Here is a 17,885-nt window from a genome sequence, read left to right on the forward strand (position 1 = left end):
TTTATTTACTCAAGCGCCCGAGGGCATAATCAGGTTCATTTGAACAACAGGTTTATTTCCAATCTATACAGTAATAAGAACACTTGGATATAGCCTAGTCAACATTTCAAAACCTTTTGTGATTTTAGGGGATTATTAATCTTCAGAGTTTTACAAGTCCTCAAAAAGTAGGCTTGAGTTTGTCCACTTAACAGCACATCCGCAAAACATTTCAGAAACGCGAGATCATTAAACTAACTGGAAATAAAAATAACAGGCCTTATTCATTCCATTTATAAACATTTCGTTACCTCTGCCTCTTTTCTCTTCAGAGAACCTGTTGTTATCCACCGATCCATATTGTGGTTCGTACGGCAGGCACTGAACTTGAACGTCACGGCCGAGCGCCACTAAACTATTTTAGTAATCACACAATAACTTGACAATTTAATTAAAATTTTATATCAATATAGGCCTACATATACTTTTTACTTTTTTTATGGCAATTTCCTGGTAAAATGAAAGTAAAAAATTATTATTTTATATTTTATTTTGCCTTTCACGGACCACAGTTTGGGAATTGCTGCACTAATGGACTGTTTATGTCATTGTACAGAAATACATCTTATTAAAATCAATACTTTGTACTAAGGACTATGAGACAAAACTCAACTTTTAAATCAACTTTTTCTAATCAACTAACCCTAACCCTACTGGACTAAATATAAAGGATATCATCTGTTAAATCTTAATTCTTCAAATGAACTGAGGTCAGCAATACGCCGTGGTAGCGTCTACTCTGCAGCAAATATCAAAAGAAGAAGGTGAGGAGAGCAGTTCACTGTATTTCTCATATTTACACAACTATCAAACACACTTTATACAGTTTGATTAAGGGACAGGCTCATTTCTGTGTTGTTTTGGACACAGCGATACTTGTGCATTTCTGGCGTCTTCCTACTGAAATAAACATGTAGTGCAGCAGCAGCGAGCATGAGGAGAATGTGTGGAGTTCATTCAGACCTGAGTGATTTTGTGTTCGTTTGTTTGATTGTTTTGTTGTTTGGGTCTTACATGCTCTGTCTTACATGCGCTTCATGAGGCACACACACTAGCACACACACGCAAGGTCTCTGCCGTGCGCGCTACACGGTTTGGAGCACAGTATGTGCGACCTCTAGATTCCGGGATATTTTAACTAATTTGCGGGTATCAAGGAGCCGCTATCAATACGCGGGAGACTCCAGGAACTTCCAGGAGACTTGGGATGTCTGGGACAGTCACCACAAAACATGACGATGTGTACAGCTGACCCATGCTCTTTTGAACAAAATCAATGAAATCAGTGAGACTTTTGCCTTCATAATCAGTCATGGCATGCATTACAGTCAGTTAATTCAGTTTTTACCCGGACAGATCGAACAGAGTTCCGTGACTCTGCGTTAAGCTGGATAAGGCTGAATAAGCTAAGGGATTTTTTCTGGTAGGTTTGAACCTGCTGGGGGTCGAGGAGGGAGAGAAACATTAATTTGTGGGTTGAAAAAGTATTAAATCTACAGGAATATATTTTAGTTTATGCAGTTCGCTACAGATGCGGTTAGCTAGCTCTGACCAGAGCCGTTAAATATGAGAGTTGCGACACTCTTTGATCTCACCGCCTCGCGGTCACGTGGTTCATGTAGCTCTACATAGTTCCAAACAAATTCGCGTTGCCAGTGATTTTGAGCGGGGCAGACAGCAGCAGCTATATTTGCAGCAATTACCAGTAAATATCGACGCATAATGTACATTGATTATTACGTTGACACTTAAATGACTTGCATATAATAGCATTTTTTTTCTGGGGAGTAGCAGAAACACAGCATTAATATGTTTTTGTGTTTAATTTTGGAGGGAAATGGGGTGCTCCCATAACATAGAATACATTTACAGCAACGACCATTTGCAGCAAATTTCTGTAAATATGATGGAGAGACGGCATTAGCGTTAACAGTGTGGTCAGTTGAAATGAAACTGGAGATATGGTTACTGAGTGGAATAATTCATAACATTAACGTTACTGTTAACGGGATTCATTTCAGTATACACTTACGTGTACAGATACTGTACACCAGGGTGCCCAACCCTGCTCCTGCCGATCGACTGTCCTGCACAGTTCATCTCTAACCCTAATCAAACATCCAATCAGCACGGAAGGTCTCTGCCTGTTACTGTCTTCTCTCGCGGCAAAGTATTTTTGGTTAAATTCAATACATTTTCTTATATCGTCGCTGCCCGATGAAACTCACGTATGTCCAAAACGGTTACTTTTCAGGAAGTGAAAATAACACAGTAATTTCAAAAGCAGTTGGACGTAGCGTTGCATACTTGGTACGGCATCTTTTAAATGTAACCATATTCTTGCCAGTGTAATGATATAATCCACATTTGACCAAAATCGAGTTTAAATGGACATACGTGCATATTTTACAGTAACGGTGGTCGATACGCGTTCTTCCGATCATTAATTAGAATGACCAAGTCGCGTTTCATATTGACAGATGAATAGGCTACGCTCAGTTTATTAAATACGTCTCAGTTTATTAAATACGCTCAGTTTATTAAATGTCTCTTGAAAACTATGAAGGGAAAATGAATCAATACACTGACATGGCAATGCTAGACTGATACTTTGTTTGCACAGTCCTACCGTAATTTTGTGCATATATAATAAACTTGAGAACAGTTGTCAAAAACAAACGTTTGCTGATACTTTACCTCACAGTGTTATTCGGCTATCCAATGCTGAGCTTCCAGAGATGCTTAAGATGAAACTTCACGAGACCGGCGAGATGCCGCACAGGGTGGGAGATACGCGGCGTGATTGACAGCTTTGACAGCAAATGGATATACGTGAAAATCAGATGAAATAATTCACAACTTTTCATTGGTCATTTAGATAATGTGAAGCGTACTGTATACGGAAACGAACCTGGACATTCTATCCGTCGAAAAATCTCAAAATCGGCAAAATGGACATGCGCGGTTTTCATCGGACAGCGACAATATGTATTTTCTCGTTATTTCATCTGACTCCATAAATGAAAAGGTTTTAATGATATCTGTGCATCATTAAGTGTGAGCGAATGTTTTGCCATTCTTTTTAAACTCCTGAATGAAAATAATGTCAAAGTCAATTAGACTAATCAAATATAACAATTTATTATGTCAGGTAAATGTATCATTACAATTTAATAATCAATTCAAAGATAATCCGTGCAAAATATCAAATGCTCTAGAACAAAGAGGAAAATGTTTACCCGACATTAGAAATAGGCTACGTGAGGTTTGAGAGTCCTCACGGGCTGATCTGAGATACAGAAAAGGCACTGATCCTTTTTCTGCATTCCATTATATTCATAGATGCCACCTACGTCACTAGAAATAGAACGCCGCCATATTGACGACCGATCTCGCCCGGTATGACCGCCCAAACTGCCCATTTGAATGAGAGAGAAAGACAGAGATACATGGATAAAATTTTAATTTTAGGCTCCGATCCTTATTTGTTACCCCCAGTTTACTTTTGTCCTTCATTATCTGCCCCAGACTTGCCCCAATTTGCCTTCCATGATATATATAAATTTATCTTGTGCATAACCCCTCCTCATACAGTGGGGATCGCTTGAAGGCTTTAAAGAGTACAGACGCGTATCAATATGCTGTTGCTGGATGGGTAAAAGACGTAAAAGAGCGGCACCTGGCGACCAAGGATTTATATTTAATCATGGGAAATGTTGGTATTATAAAAGAAATTCAAATGTATGATTTTGGTGGTAGTTTGCTCTGACTAGGTAGCGAGTTGTTAGCTAGCTAAGTTGCTCAGCTGGTAGCTTGCCAGCTGTTAGCCACGGCTCACGGCTAGCTGTCATTAATCTGGATTAGGCCTGTCGCGATAGTCAATTAATCGCGCGATAAAAAAAAATGAGCTCGATAGTTTTTCCGGCCGCGATAATTTCCATTTGCATGCTTTGTTTTCCTTGTCTCTCTCTCTCTCTCTCTCTCTCTCTCTCTCTCTCTCTCTCTCTCTCTCTCTCTCTCTCTCTCTCTCTCTCTCTCTCTCTCTCTCTCTCTCTCTCTCTCTCTCTCTCGCTGCACGCTTCAGGTCGGGTGTGTGCGCACAGAAAGATGAGACATGATACAATATTAGACATTCATACAATATGAGATTTCTTCAATCCTTTTCTTTTGGTATAGAATAAAATACCAGTTCGGGGTTCCTCTTTCGGCTGTTGTTGCAGCTAACTGCACAACATATTGCAGGCATTATTGAGACCGTAGGTCGTCAAGATGGCGGCGCAAAGCTGCAGTGACGTCATGTGAACCGAACGAATAGCCAGAACCTCTTTCACATGGTAACGTGTTCACAGTGGAAATTTACCTTACTCACCCAGGCTTACTGGGGGTGAATTCGATTTACATTGAACAATTTGCTAACAGTGTAAATTTGCATTGAGTTAACACCTTCTGACCATTTGTCTGGAAGACACACCCTACTGTGTGCAAGATATTTCTAAACTATTAAGAACTTTATTACCTTCTGGTTTACTTCTTTGGGAATGAGACATTTGTACCAGTCGCACTGAGACATTTCAAATGATACCAAACATATAAAACTGTATGATAATAGTTCACATTGAAACCATATATATTTTGGATGAATTTCAGATGATTTCAGCATGAGGGAAAAGAAGTGCGGGGAGAATGGGGGGCCAAGGTAAAAGATGTAGATTAGAATGATTCTAAGGTGAGACTTGCGTCTCAAATGGTGCACAAGAGTGAGTTCAGATGTTTTCTCAGAGTAGCCCTCTCTTACAGTTCTTCCAGTTTTTCCAGTCTTACACTTACAAATCACTAAATGGTTTAGCTTCCCAGTACTTGAACAAACTCTTAACGCATTATCTTTCACATCTATTGTGATCTCACAATTCCAGCCAGTTGATAATACCTAGAATATCAAAATCAACTGCTGGCGGTAGATCCTTCTCCTATTTCGCACCAAAACTTTGGAACAATCTTCCTAACATTGCCCGGGAAGCAGACACACTCTGTCAGTTCAAATCTAGACCAGAGTTGGTTATAACGCGTTACAAAGTAACAACAGGACAAAGTAACAACAGTATTTAGGCAACAATAAAACGAAATATGGTATAAAGTACAACTCTGACTCTTTTCGTCAACAATAAATCAAAATATTATGAAATATTATGGTTTTATGGCATATTATGGTTCAGGCAACGCGTACATTGATTATCTTCACTGCATTTATTTATAACAACATGATATATAAAACACAACCCTGCTTCCTTTTGTTTTCATTTTAAAAATATGAAACATTATTGTTCATTAAAACTGACATTTAACAGAGACACGGTTTTCATTTAATTGCATTATACATGCACATAAGAGAATGTATAGTAAAATAAATGTAAAAAAATCTACATATTTTAAAATATATAAAATAAAATTACACAACCCTGTCTCTTTTTGTTAAATGTCAGTTTTAATGATCAATAATATCCAGTACAGAAGTATAAGTAGCCTAAAAGGTATAAGAAGCTATACAATTAGATTGGAATGGAAAGAAGCGTGAATGGATGGAGAAGCATAGGTAACTGTAAAGCTACGTCTTAGTTGGTGCTTATCTTGGCGAAAGCAGAGTACAAATCAGCATGAAGTTTTAACATCTACTCTCGTGTAATGGAAATCATGAAGATCTGGATATGTCCACTGACTGCGGTGAATAGTGCTGCTGGCAACAAGGGAAAGACCTTGTGACAGCCTGGAGAGACAGCTGACGGGAGGAACGAGACCCCAATGGGGCTGGTAAGGGTTAGCTACCCTTGTCGGCAGTATCCAGCTCTGTGTTTACAGGATGCTGGAGACACCCGCCCAAGGCGTCTGAAAAATTAAAGAGGAAAATACCCCTAGAGTCTGCGAGAGCGGGGGCGGAAGATGACTCAATGTTGGACAACATGGTTAACGATTTCGGAATGGAAACGGATATGAGTATGGAGAGTACTTCACAAAAGACTAGTTCAGGTTCTGCAGTTAGCAAAGTCATTGAACTCCAAGCTTGTGTCTGTGGCTGGAGCAAGGCGACAACGGTCAGGGGTTTGAAGATTCATCAAGGGAAAATGAAATGCTTGAGGGAGAAGGGACAAGGGCCTCGCATTGATCAGTACTTCTTACCAAGTCAGTCGAATGAAATCCAGCGACAGGAAGCAAACCACAGTTCGCAGGATATCAGCACCCCTGTCATAGAGGAGAGGAGGATTTGCAGAGTTAGTGATGAACACATTGATCCAACCCAGTCAGACTAACCAGCATAAGAGAAAAAAAGAACCTGAACGGGCATAGGCCTGGAGTTTCATGGCCAAGAGCTTCTGAGAAAACTGCGGACACGGTAAACACAGATCTATGCTTTGCATTGGAAAGATTAACTGGTACAGTTGAAAAGAAGCTGGATAAATTTGGGGACATCGTTTACGCATATGGAAGTGAGAGGTTTGGTGTGGAAAAAAGATTTCACATATTTCACTATTTCCGTTTTAATCTCATCCTCACCGAGTTCAGTATCATAAAGTCCAGGTGTGTCGATCACGGAGATCTGTTTACCAAACCTCACTGTAGTTTCTGACTGACACTGTTTCGTCTGAGACTTTGATCCGGCTGTAGATTTGAACACGTTTCTGCCGATGATGGTGTTTCCAGTGGCACTTTTCCCACATCCAGTTTTTCCCAGCAGAACCAGTCTGATCTGGTCTTTCCTTTCAGAAAACACCTCAATCCCATCTGGATCTGCAGACTTTCCTGAAACTATAGATCAAACAAATCAGTAACAACACACATTCTTCCCATATGCCTAACAAACTAATGATGTACACTTAGTGAACAAATTACCAAAATACTATTTATTAAAGTTGATAATAGTGGCACATATATATATCTGGAGATCTGGAGAAATAAACACATGCACCTGCTTCTCTCCAATCTGTGTTTTACCCTCACAAACTTCAGACTCATGCTTCTTTACTTTAAACCTCTTTTCTCCCACTATAGTGTTTCCAGATGAGCTTGTCCCAGAACCATATCTGCCCATCAGAAGAATCCGGACCACTGGATCATCTGAACTGGAGCAGATCTCTGACATCCCTGAATTAAATGTATAGAATAAGATCAGAATCAGGACAGGGCAAGTTATCATTCTTCTCAATACAGGCCAAGAGTAAGAAAATAGCAAAATACATTCTAACAAATGCTGGGTTATTTCTTTGTTTTAACCATATTATTTATTTTGGGTTGTTTTTGTGTAACTCAGCTGCTGCGTCACTTTTACCAACAGTCCTAATCTGTACCTGTAACACTAGTCTTCTACATATACGACAGAGCAGTGGAGTAGCCTACTGATAAGGGGGTTTAAAAACCGAAAGAAGGCGGTGACATTATGTAAAATATTCCTAGCTAAAATACATAGGTTGAGGCCAATTTGCAGAAGTATGGAAGCCCTAAGAGGCCTTTCAATATTTAGTTTTCTTGTCTTTTTATAAACTTGACACAAATACCCGGCCATTATCCAACAACAGCATTAATTTAATTCCATTGACAACATTAGCCAATTGGGAACACTGTACTACTCTCTGTAAAATCACTAATTACATGTAGAATTACATAACAAAATGTGCACATAATACATCAGCCTAATTTTGTTTCTGAATAAATAAAGCAGTAATGGATGTCAATTTCACAAGTCTGTTTTAACTTGATCATCAGAAGCAAAGAACATCAAAAGAAAAGAAAAAAAAAAACGTAGGATGTTGGCAAATAATGTATTTTCTGTGTATCAAATGCTTTTTAATCTTTGCTATTGATTCAATGCAAAGAGACAAAAACTCAAAGTCCTTGAAAATGAAACTAAAGAGAACATAACCGTGAAATCTTGAGGAGTCTGTGAACCACCTTTTACAACATCACACTGAAACACCATTTCTTTCAAATTTGTTTTTCGTAATAGTAAATATCTGTTAACACTGAAAAAAACTGATAGGCCTCAAACACTATTCATTAGTGAGATGTCTAAGTTACACATTTCCTACAACTTCTACATGTTTATGAAATAAAAACAAGAGCTGTGAAATGACAGATTTCTGCAGCAGCTCTTTGTCTTACTTGCACAAAAATACAGATTCCATATTCCTCAGAATTAATTTATACCGCCAGTGAAATACACACACTTAACTCAATACAGTCTTGCAATAAAATAATGATGTAAATAATACAATTCTAATTATGGACTTCATCTCAATGTGTTTTTTTTTTCCAGCCGACCTACACTGAGAAAAAAAAATAGGCCTACTTTGGAGCAACTTAAAAAATACTCTGATTTGTTATAGCCCAAATTTATTCATTTTTCTCAAATTATATTTAAGGTTTAGTTTAAAACTTTAAATTTTGATTTTGATTCTATTTTGATAGAAATAATTATTTTCCAAAAACAAAAACTTTCTTATAAAGTAAACAAATAATTTATTATAAAGCCCACACCATACTTAATCAACACATTTTCTTTAGACATAAGACAAAATGTTAATTAATGTAGGTCCATGTGGTATTTTTATTTTATTTTTGCTTTTTACAACTTTATTTTTTAAGATTACCTAGAGCCCAATTAGCCAGAATTTTTACTTTAGAATAATCTAGTTAGTCAGTGTTTCGTTTAGTTTATAAACCATAAATATAGACAACTTCAAATGCCATATTTAAAATATAAATCATATATGTAGTTATAAAAAAATAGATTAAAAATAACCAACAATAATTTTTGCAGTCACTAAAGCTGTATGTGTTCTGCACACCAATTAAACTAAATTGTTTATTCTCCTTTTTTTACGGGGAGTGTCAAACTGACCGAAACATGTTTAAATAAAAAGCTTTTTTTTTATTAGCCCATTATAAAAAAATAGATAAGTCTTTTAACTCTTTTTTTCAGAGTAAAATGATTGAATTATAGGCCTTACCACAGGAATTAATACTTTATATATACTTTAGATAAACGTAAAAAATAAATCAGTTTGGCAACAACAAACACTGTCGGTGTGTAGAGAGATTTCTTACCTGTAGGTGCAAAGGTCAAACTTTATTTGAAGGTCGAAGGAGTCTGATTGGTGCACAACACTCAATAAACATGATCAGAAACTGACCGATGACCCGCATGAGCTAATGATTATCTCACAGTGATGCTGTACAGATTTATTTCAATAACAGTCATGAACAGATTGATAAGCCGCAATGTTCAAGATGGTCAACTCACTTCAGCAGCTGTTTGATTCTCACATGCACAGAACATGCCATACACGATCAAAGAGTTCAACTTCAAAACAATATTCAATATATCAATCAATATTAAAAAATAGCAAGTATACCTATCAGTTATTTCTTTCTTACTAGTAAAAATATAATTTGATAGCAATAAATACTTGTTACTATATAAATGCTTGATATTGAGAATTACATTTTCACTAGTTGAAATGTTAATTCCTGATATCTGTAAATGTTTTTTTGGTATTAGTGATATCTAGAAATTAATTTCAGATACCAATAAACGGAAGAGTAATTTTAGATATAAATTGCTGCTATAAAGAATAGACATTTGCTCTAGTAATTATTCTGGAATTTCAACTAGTAAAAAAAGCTATTATTTATATAATTAACTGAATTTGAATAGCAGATCATTGGAATATTTAACAAGTGAAAATACAATTACAGATATCAAGAATTATATTTTTGTACTTGCTGAAATGGTGTTATTATTGATATCAAGAATTTGTTTTTGTACTAGTGGAAATAGTATTACCTCACATTCTATTGAATTAATAGGAAATCATCTGATTTTATGAATGAATGAATGAGGCATTTTTATAGTGCTTTACTACTGTATACCCAAAATTTACAATCATATGAAGTGATCTCTGATTCCACCTGGTATTAAGATGCATTTTGGTCGATCAGATCACAAGTGCACGACGCTAAATACAGGTGTAAACGGGATGTGAAACGTTTTGAGCTTGTCCACTTTTGACGACTTCCAGAGATAGTTGAAAATGCATTAGACTGGACTGGTTTTGTAGTGTAAACGCTCATGTGGTCGAATGTGTTCAAACAGCCACAAAAGACTGTCTTCTCTCCGTCTACTGATCTAATGAGTGAACATTATGGGAAGAGCTCAAGCCAGACGGGATTTAAACTTTGTAGACTAGAGACCCACGTTTGGTTTGAAGATGAAAATATGCCACAATGTTTTCTCACCATTCCTGATTCCAACACACACTCAGAACGTTCGGCCGATCTCGCGTCTGTCAAAGCAGAAAATATAGCTGATGCTCTCCATCTGTTTTTCCGTCGTCTTCGTGTCCATATGTAAATTGCGCAAGCTTATTTCCTTCATTAGATAGAAAGATCTAAATAAGCCCATACATAGACCATGTGGAAACAGGGCCAGTGATAGAGCCAATTCAGTGGATGGGGATTATCAGGAAGCCATGATTGATAAGAGCCAATGGAGCGAATTTGGCCATGACATCTATTGAGATCTTGAGAGATTTAACATATTTTATTTTCAGTCGATTTCATCTTATGTGGCTGGAAGTCAGTTGTAGTTCTAGTGTTTCTGCTCGTCTCTTCTCTCTGTTCTTGTTTTTCCTCTTTCCTTCAGTGATTCTGCTTGTTAACAGCAGGTGTTCATCACTAATGCCCAATCATCACTTAATTATCTCATTACTTCAACACTGGGGTGTTTCTCAAACGGAAGGCATCATCCTACCAAGGCTGTGTCCTTCCTAGTCCAGGCCTTCTGATGCTTGTAGACTAGAGTCTCAGCATTAAACACTAGAATGAGACGTTCTACACCAATGGTCTCCAACATGATGCCCGCGGGCACCTGGTAGCCCGCATGGAGTCTCTGAGTCGCCCGCCGAGCACGTTCTATAAATAGCCTGAATTGTAATCTTTCATTTAGTTTTTTATTATTATTATTATTTATGATGATGGCATAAAATGAGAAAATAACTAATGGTAACATTTCATATACCATTAAAACATTTCATATACCATTAAAACATAATAAAATTATTTGAAATATTTAGAATCTGCACGTCGAGGAGGTTTAAAAAAAAAACGTAACGTAACTTCTTTGAGTCGAGGCGGTCGCGGGCAGACGGTACATACATAAGATAAATTGAACTATAAAAAAGAAAAAAAGATTAATTATGGCTGATGATGCAGGTCATGCAAAAAAGAAGACGACTTATTATTTTAACGAGGAGTGGGAAACAGAATTCCTCTTCACTAATGTTAAAGATAAAGCTGTATGCCTCATCTGTGGAGCTAGCATTGCGGTTGCCAATGGTCTATGGCAGGGGTCTCCAACACGTCGCTCGCGAGCTACCAGTGGCCTGATTGTGCTCAAGTTCGTTATTTCAAATGTAGGAAGCTCATAATTGAAGCGACGCGCTCATTTTTTCCGTGCGCAGCAAGATGAAAAATCCATTAGCTACTAAAACTTCTTTTTCATTGTGGAGAGTGCAGTGTATGGTTGCATAGCAACGGCAGACGCCACAGGAAAATCGGACCGAATTTTACTATTAATAATGAAAGATAAGCTAATGTGCATTGTGAACGTCAGTAATTTATCTTTTTTGACTCATTCTTTTTATAAAAATGATTTTAAGGCTGAAATATGCAAGCTTTTTATAAATCTTTTTTTTTGTCAAAACTTTATTTTAACTTGTAGGCTACATATTAGTAGATAACATGTCGCAAGACACTCCTTTAAAATCTGACCATTATTTTTAATGTTGTTATTTTGTTTATGTAAACAAAAAGTGCAAATGAATTCTAATTATATTTGTTATTTGCTGTTTTTCGACATAAACCTTGGTGAATTGATTTTATTGTGTAGTATTAGTACTTTTTGAACAGGATTCTGTGATAACCGTGATCAATTTGGTCACTATAATCATGAAATTTCCATGCCATTTCATCTCTAGCTAAGATGCACTGTAAAATCAACTATAATTATGTGTTTTTACAGTATAATATTCAAAGTACAATTTTCTTTAAAAAAATTAATCTCTGATTCTGTTCTTTTCTCTGACATTTAAGGGTGACATATATCGTTCTACAAAAACTAGTTGTTAATATGAGAGTTATGAGACATTATTTAAGAGATTTAAGTATTGTATTAGCATACATGAGTAGCTCTCGGCCACTATCTTTTTTAAAAAGTAGCTCTCAAATGAAAAAAGGTTGGGGACCCCTGGTCTACACTGTACAAAAGAAAATCTTTTTTTTTTTAATTTTCTTTTCTTTTCTTTTAAATTGTACACAAAACTCTGTAAAACTTCAAAAAAGATCTCTGAATTAACAACTATTATTTAAAGAATTTTGACATTAGCTAAAACCAGACTGGCCATGCTTAGAGTAAATCCTTGGTATTTCTAACCGATGTGATCCTAATGATCTGAGTGATCTGTTGGGTTTATATTCACTGAGCATATCTGCAATGTATTGAGGTCCTAGGCCATTGAGTGATTTATATACCAGTAATTATACTTGAAAATCCTAAATGTAACTGGGAGCCAGTGTAAGACCTGAGGACTGGTGTGATGTGTTCATATGTTCTGGTTCTGCTCAGCGTTCTGTATGAGCTGCAACTGTCTTATGGTCTTTTTGGGAAGGAGTCCATTACAATAATCCACAATCCCAATTTGATTAGGGTTGGAGATGAACTGTGCAGGACAGTCGATCAGCAGGAGCAGGATTGGGCACCCCTGCTCTAAGTCTTGACTGGAAACAAAGCATCTAATTCTTGCAATATTATTCAGGTGATAGTATGCTGAATTAGTTAGATGCTAGTTAGATGTTAGATTTAGATAGTATGCTGATTTTTGTGCAGTATTTTTCAGTCTTTCTGTTTACATACAAATGTCATAATCAGTAATTAAACAGTAACAAAACAAGTTAAATGATAAAACGGTCAATGGTGCACTTCTGCTGGGGGAAGGGGAGTGGTTTTACAAGTAAAAGGCGAATGACCCAATAATCAATTAATGTCGCCACTAGAGATCCCACAACAATTATTAAATTATTATTTTTTGCTGAAAGGCATAACATTTACATTAACATCTCTTTAACCCTGTTGCTGGCAAACTTTTTTGTTTGTAGGCCTAGAAGTTTATACTATTTTAGAGCACTTATTATTAAATTAATGTATTGGAGGCTGGTATGTGCTGCTTTATTCTGTGCTGTCGTCCCCGCCGCTCTCAAAACACATCTCCATTATATTGTCATTTTCTGCTCGACCAGTTATTTGCAGCAACACAACTATTGGTGCGACTTTCAGCATGTTACCTATTACATCTGACATCCTTACGTTTTACATGGCATGCGAAAGTCGCATAAACCACGCAAAATATGATTAGAATTTTTTTTCCAAAAACGCAATTTGAATAGGATTTTAAACCACATGTTAGGGGTGCGGGGAAAAAAATAAATTCATATATGAATCGCGATTCTGTCTTCTACCAATTTGAATCGATTCACAAATTTCAAAAAATCCAATTTCACAAATTTTCAAAAATGTTAGACTTCTACACTTCGCAGTACTATAAAGTGGAAAAGTGAAATTAATTTAGTTTTTTTTCCCATTTTAGTCACCCCAATATTATAAAACAAATGCCCTTTAAGCTGACTACAATAATTACACAGTCTTCTGTATTAAAGCAAGGCAGGAGATTTTATTTATTTTTGACATTAAAAATAGGAACCAAGAAGCAAATTACAAACAATAGGACATATTATAGAAAAATATACAAAATAAAAAACCTTACGTTTATCAGGAACAGTAGAAAAGCTTTATTAAAAAAATGTAGTAGAAATACTACCGAAATTGAATAATTTGAAGTCACCATGAAGTCTTACTTGAACCAACAGAACATTGTCAATCTGTCCCACTACTAAAGACTTACAGTTCACATTTCAGTCATTTATCGAACTGTTATTTAGAGTAAACAAAATGTAGAACCAAGTGAACAAAAGTAAACCTAGTGAACAGACGATCTCTTACCTAAAGGTGCAGGCCCTGTCGCCATCGACAACAATCCACAAAATGGCTTCACAGAAAATAAATGCAATTCACATAATAAAAACATCTATATATATATTTTTTTTCAATGGTTTATTTTGTCAACATATTTGCATAAAACATATCATTGCAGAAAAAAGCACTAGGAGCCGAGCTGCTGTTCAGACGTCATTCAGCTTTGGTTTCACTTTCGTTTTGCTTCTGTTTGTTGCAATTTCATCATCTTGCTGTTTTTTCCCCTGTAGCGAATTCGTGCATGTTCTTTCAGTGTCAGATTTCATTTGTAAATTATTCCAAATCTTTGATAGTTTAGAGTTTGTAGTTGAGAGCAAAAATAGTAGTTGTTGATGGCATTCAGCACAAATGAACCGAGAACCAACAAGTGTTTGTTTAATAAACTTCATTCATTTTGTCAGTAATAATCTCCCACAGATGCTGAACAGTTAATAATAGTTTTTAGAAGATAATAGTTTTTAGAAGAAAAACCCTCTGAGCCTTGTTATAGAGAAGTTTACGAATCACCACATTCAATGCTTTAATTTTGTTTTATAATAATGATTTGTTTTAATTACAAAGTACAGAATATAATTTGTGCTCATTGTGTTCAGGTTATCACTGTAACCCTTACAAATTACAAGTTTATTGCACATAAAAAAGGTTTGAATTTGGTTGATACAATTTAATTAAAATTATTTTAAAAGTATCTGCATATTTTCCAAAGACTCAAATCTTAGTTTTCCAATATATTAAATCAGATGCTTTGACTTTTCCCACTGCTGACCAGCGCATGAATATTAGATTCAATAATGCATGACAATCAATTTGATGTTTAATATCAACAGGAAACATGCAGTATTTATCTGATTAGTAGCTAATCACATTGCAAAAAAATGATTAAAATTAATAAAACATTAAAAACAGCAACTTGGTTTCCACTGCTTGCTGCACAGTTCAGGAAGCTGCTTGTTGTATAGCTTTTCAAAGTGAACACAGTGTCACACCAGAGATCTTTCTGCTCTGCTCTTGTCTTCACATCACTGACTGTAAATGTCTCATACACTCAAAAAAATAATTCATTGGATGAACTCAATTAAGTTGTGGGCAGGATTTCCATCCAATAAATATATGTAGCCCCAACTCAAACTGAGTACATCCATTCAACAGAATGTAAATTAGTTAACCTAACTAATTTGTATCAAATAGATGCAAAAGAATATAAATGAGTGACTTGATTAACTTATTTCTATCAAATACTTATTACTAACCAGACTGACTTTATTTCTGTCAGATGTCTACAAAAGTTTTATTGAAAATTAACAGGGGTTTATAACTATGTTTTCCATTTAAAGTTACCATAACAGTGATTAGTGTTTCCATTAGTTGGGCTCTTAACTCTTATTATATCTATTGTCTTTTTAGGCTGCTGTGACAGTGTGTTTGTTAAACACATTTGGAGCAGCAAAGTAAGCTAAAGTGACATCAGCTGATGATGGTTACCTGTTGATGGTTTTATAATCATTATGAAACAGAATGATTTACTGAGGTTTTTATAATCTAACCATTATGTTTTCACGTTTTTTTTTCACAACACATACCTTGTGTTACTGCAGCATGAGATCAAGGAATATTATAACACTAAGTTTGAAGACTTTAACGAACATGAGCACAAAAAGTCTGTTCCTGATGACACACACAGACATCAACAATCAGCGTATGAATCTCAACAATGGTGACAATCAAAAGTACTTTGCTGCAATGCATGCTGGGTACCACCATAGTACAAAACTCCCAGCATGCATTGCAACATGAATAAATTATGCAGCTGAACTGTCCTATAATTTTGTTTGATTCTAAATATTTGCTTTTATTTTTTGCTGTTGTGTTTGTTGTGAATTAGTAGCTTTTCAGTGATGTTCTGAATTAATCTGTTTATCTAAATATTTTTGATTGTCACCATTGTTGAGATTCATACGCTGATTGTTGATGTCTGTGTGTGTCATCAGAAACTGATTTTTTGTGCTCATGTTCGTTAAAGTTTTCGAACTTATTGTTATAATAATGCTTGATCTCATGCTGCAGTATCAAGGTTTGTTGTGAAAAAAACATAATTGTTAGATTAAAATACCTCAGTGAATCAGTCTGGTTCATGATGATTATAAAACCATCGACCATTAACCATCATCAGCTGATCTCATTTCACTTTAGCTTTCTTTGCTGCTCCAAATGTGTTTAACAAACACACTGTCACAGCAGCAAAAAAAGACAATAGATATAATAAGAGTTAAGAGCCCAACTAATGGAATCATTGATCACTGTTATGGTGACTTCAAATGGAAAACATAGAGTTAAACCCCTGTTAATTCTCAATAAAACATTTGTAGACGCCTGACAGAAATAAAGTCATTCTGGTTAGTAATAAGTATTTGTTAAAAATAAGCTAGCCTCTCTCGTTTATATTCTTTTGCATCTATTTATTACAAATGAGTTAGGCTAACTGATTTACATTCTGTTGAATGGATGTACTCAGATTGAGTTGGGGCTACATATATTTATTGGATGGAAATCCTGCCCACAACTTAATTGAGTTCATCCAATGAATATTTTTTTTGAGTGGAGCTATTAATAATTTTTTAGTTAAACCAATTAAATATATTTACACACATGATCTTAAATAGATTTATTTAAATAAAGCAAATTAGATTTAAATGTGTCACCTCTAAGAAGGGCTTGAATCATTTTTTTGAGTGTATGGAGGAATCAGCACCTCTTGTTGATAAGCAAGTTTTGAATATTTTGACAGATTAGCTCCTGAACAAGTGTAGATTTCAAAGCAAGATTTAGTCCCAAACCCTTCTGCTACTGTACGACAAAGAGAGGATGAAGCAAACTGGCCAAAACGAACTTCTTTGCCCGTAACATTCTTATCAAATTCAACATTAGTACCACGGTAAGTATTGTAGCATTTAGCTTGTGTTTTCTTCAGAATCTGTATCGCTTCTGTTAACCAAAAGTGAAGTGAATACCATGAATATGTCCCGTCTTTATATTTTTGTTTATCGGTACGAACAGCATTATTGAAATTCTGATATAGAGGAAAATTTGAGTTAGTGTACACATAAATGGCAACTGAATGATTCTTTGACAAATGATCTCCTGGTGGTTTGTGATTCTTTACAGCATCTGTCCAAGCTTTTGCAAATTCAGGATTATTCATTTCCTTCTTCAGAAATTCTGTCAGCATTCGATGCTCCATCTCCTCTAAACACCCGTAAAATTGGTCATCAACTGAATTATCTTCCGTATCCAGTGGAAATATCTATCCTTCAACAGCAGTTCTGTGATCCTGCAGCGACAGGAATCATAATGATCAGTCATCAGTATTCATGTCTGTAATATTCATACTCAAACACAAGCTCACCTGTCCTAGAACAGCTGAAATGAGAAGAAGAACTTCAATGATCAGCAGCATCTTGATTCAGTCGAATCCTTCAATCCAGTAGATCTAGTGAAGCTATTGTGAAGCTCAGGCAAGGAACAACCAGGTTTCATACATATAAAATTCATGTGATGTTCACTGATATATGCACTGTAAAAATCCACCTATGTGTACGCAAAACACCTCGCATCATGTAATGTATAATGTCAAGGTATTGCATTTTCCCACTTTATTCTAGAGCATTTGATGTTTGTATCTATTATCTTTGAACTGATTATACAACTGGCGTCA

At 35.8% G+C, this 17,885-nt stretch overlaps 2 protein-coding genes across 2 annotated transcripts; both read right to left on the reverse strand.

Moving 5' to 3' along the window:
* Positions 1 to 6,457: 6,457 nt before the first annotated feature.
* LOC143711044 (uncharacterized) lies at positions 6,458 to 9,171 on the reverse strand. Its single transcript, XM_077202332.1, has 3 exons — positions 9,133 to 9,171; positions 6,958 to 7,173; positions 6,458 to 6,837 (listed from the first exon to the last, which is right to left on the reverse strand). Exons 2-3 carry the CDS (start codon positions 7,169 to 7,171, stop codon positions 6,458 to 6,460), a joined length of 594 nt encoding a protein of 197 aa, XP_077058447.1. The 5' UTR covers positions 7,172 to 7,173; positions 9,133 to 9,171.
* A 7,703-nt stretch (positions 9,172 to 16,874) lies between these two features.
* On the reverse strand, positions 16,875 to 17,656 carry LOC143711013 (ecto-ADP-ribosyltransferase 5-like). The gene is given in 2 exon segments (XM_077202307.1): positions 16,875 to 17,501; positions 17,577 to 17,656. Coding segments are annotated over 2 exon segments (678 nt in total). The 5' UTR covers positions 17,628 to 17,656.
* Between the last annotated feature and the right edge of the window lie 229 nt (positions 17,657 to 17,885).

This window comes from Siphateles boraxobius, unplaced genomic scaffold, assembly GCF_051911475.1.
Source record: "Siphateles boraxobius isolate OS27281-9 unplaced genomic scaffold, OSU_SipBor_1 49, whole genome shotgun sequence".
NCBI classification, from domain to species: Eukaryota; Metazoa; Chordata; class Actinopteri; order Cypriniformes; family Leuciscidae; genus Siphateles; species Siphateles boraxobius.

What these genes read in the sequence shown, in the direction of transcription:
- LOC143711044 (XM_077202332.1), bottom strand. Translation starts at nt 7,171, where the DNA reads ATGTCAGAGATCTGCTCCAGTTCAGATGATCCAGTGGTCCGGATTCTT. An exon ending in AGATCTCCAGATATATATAT is followed by an intron (nt 6,838 to 6,957) that starts GTGCCACTATTA and finishes TTTGATCTATAG; the next exon opens with TTTCAGGAAAGTCTGCAGAT.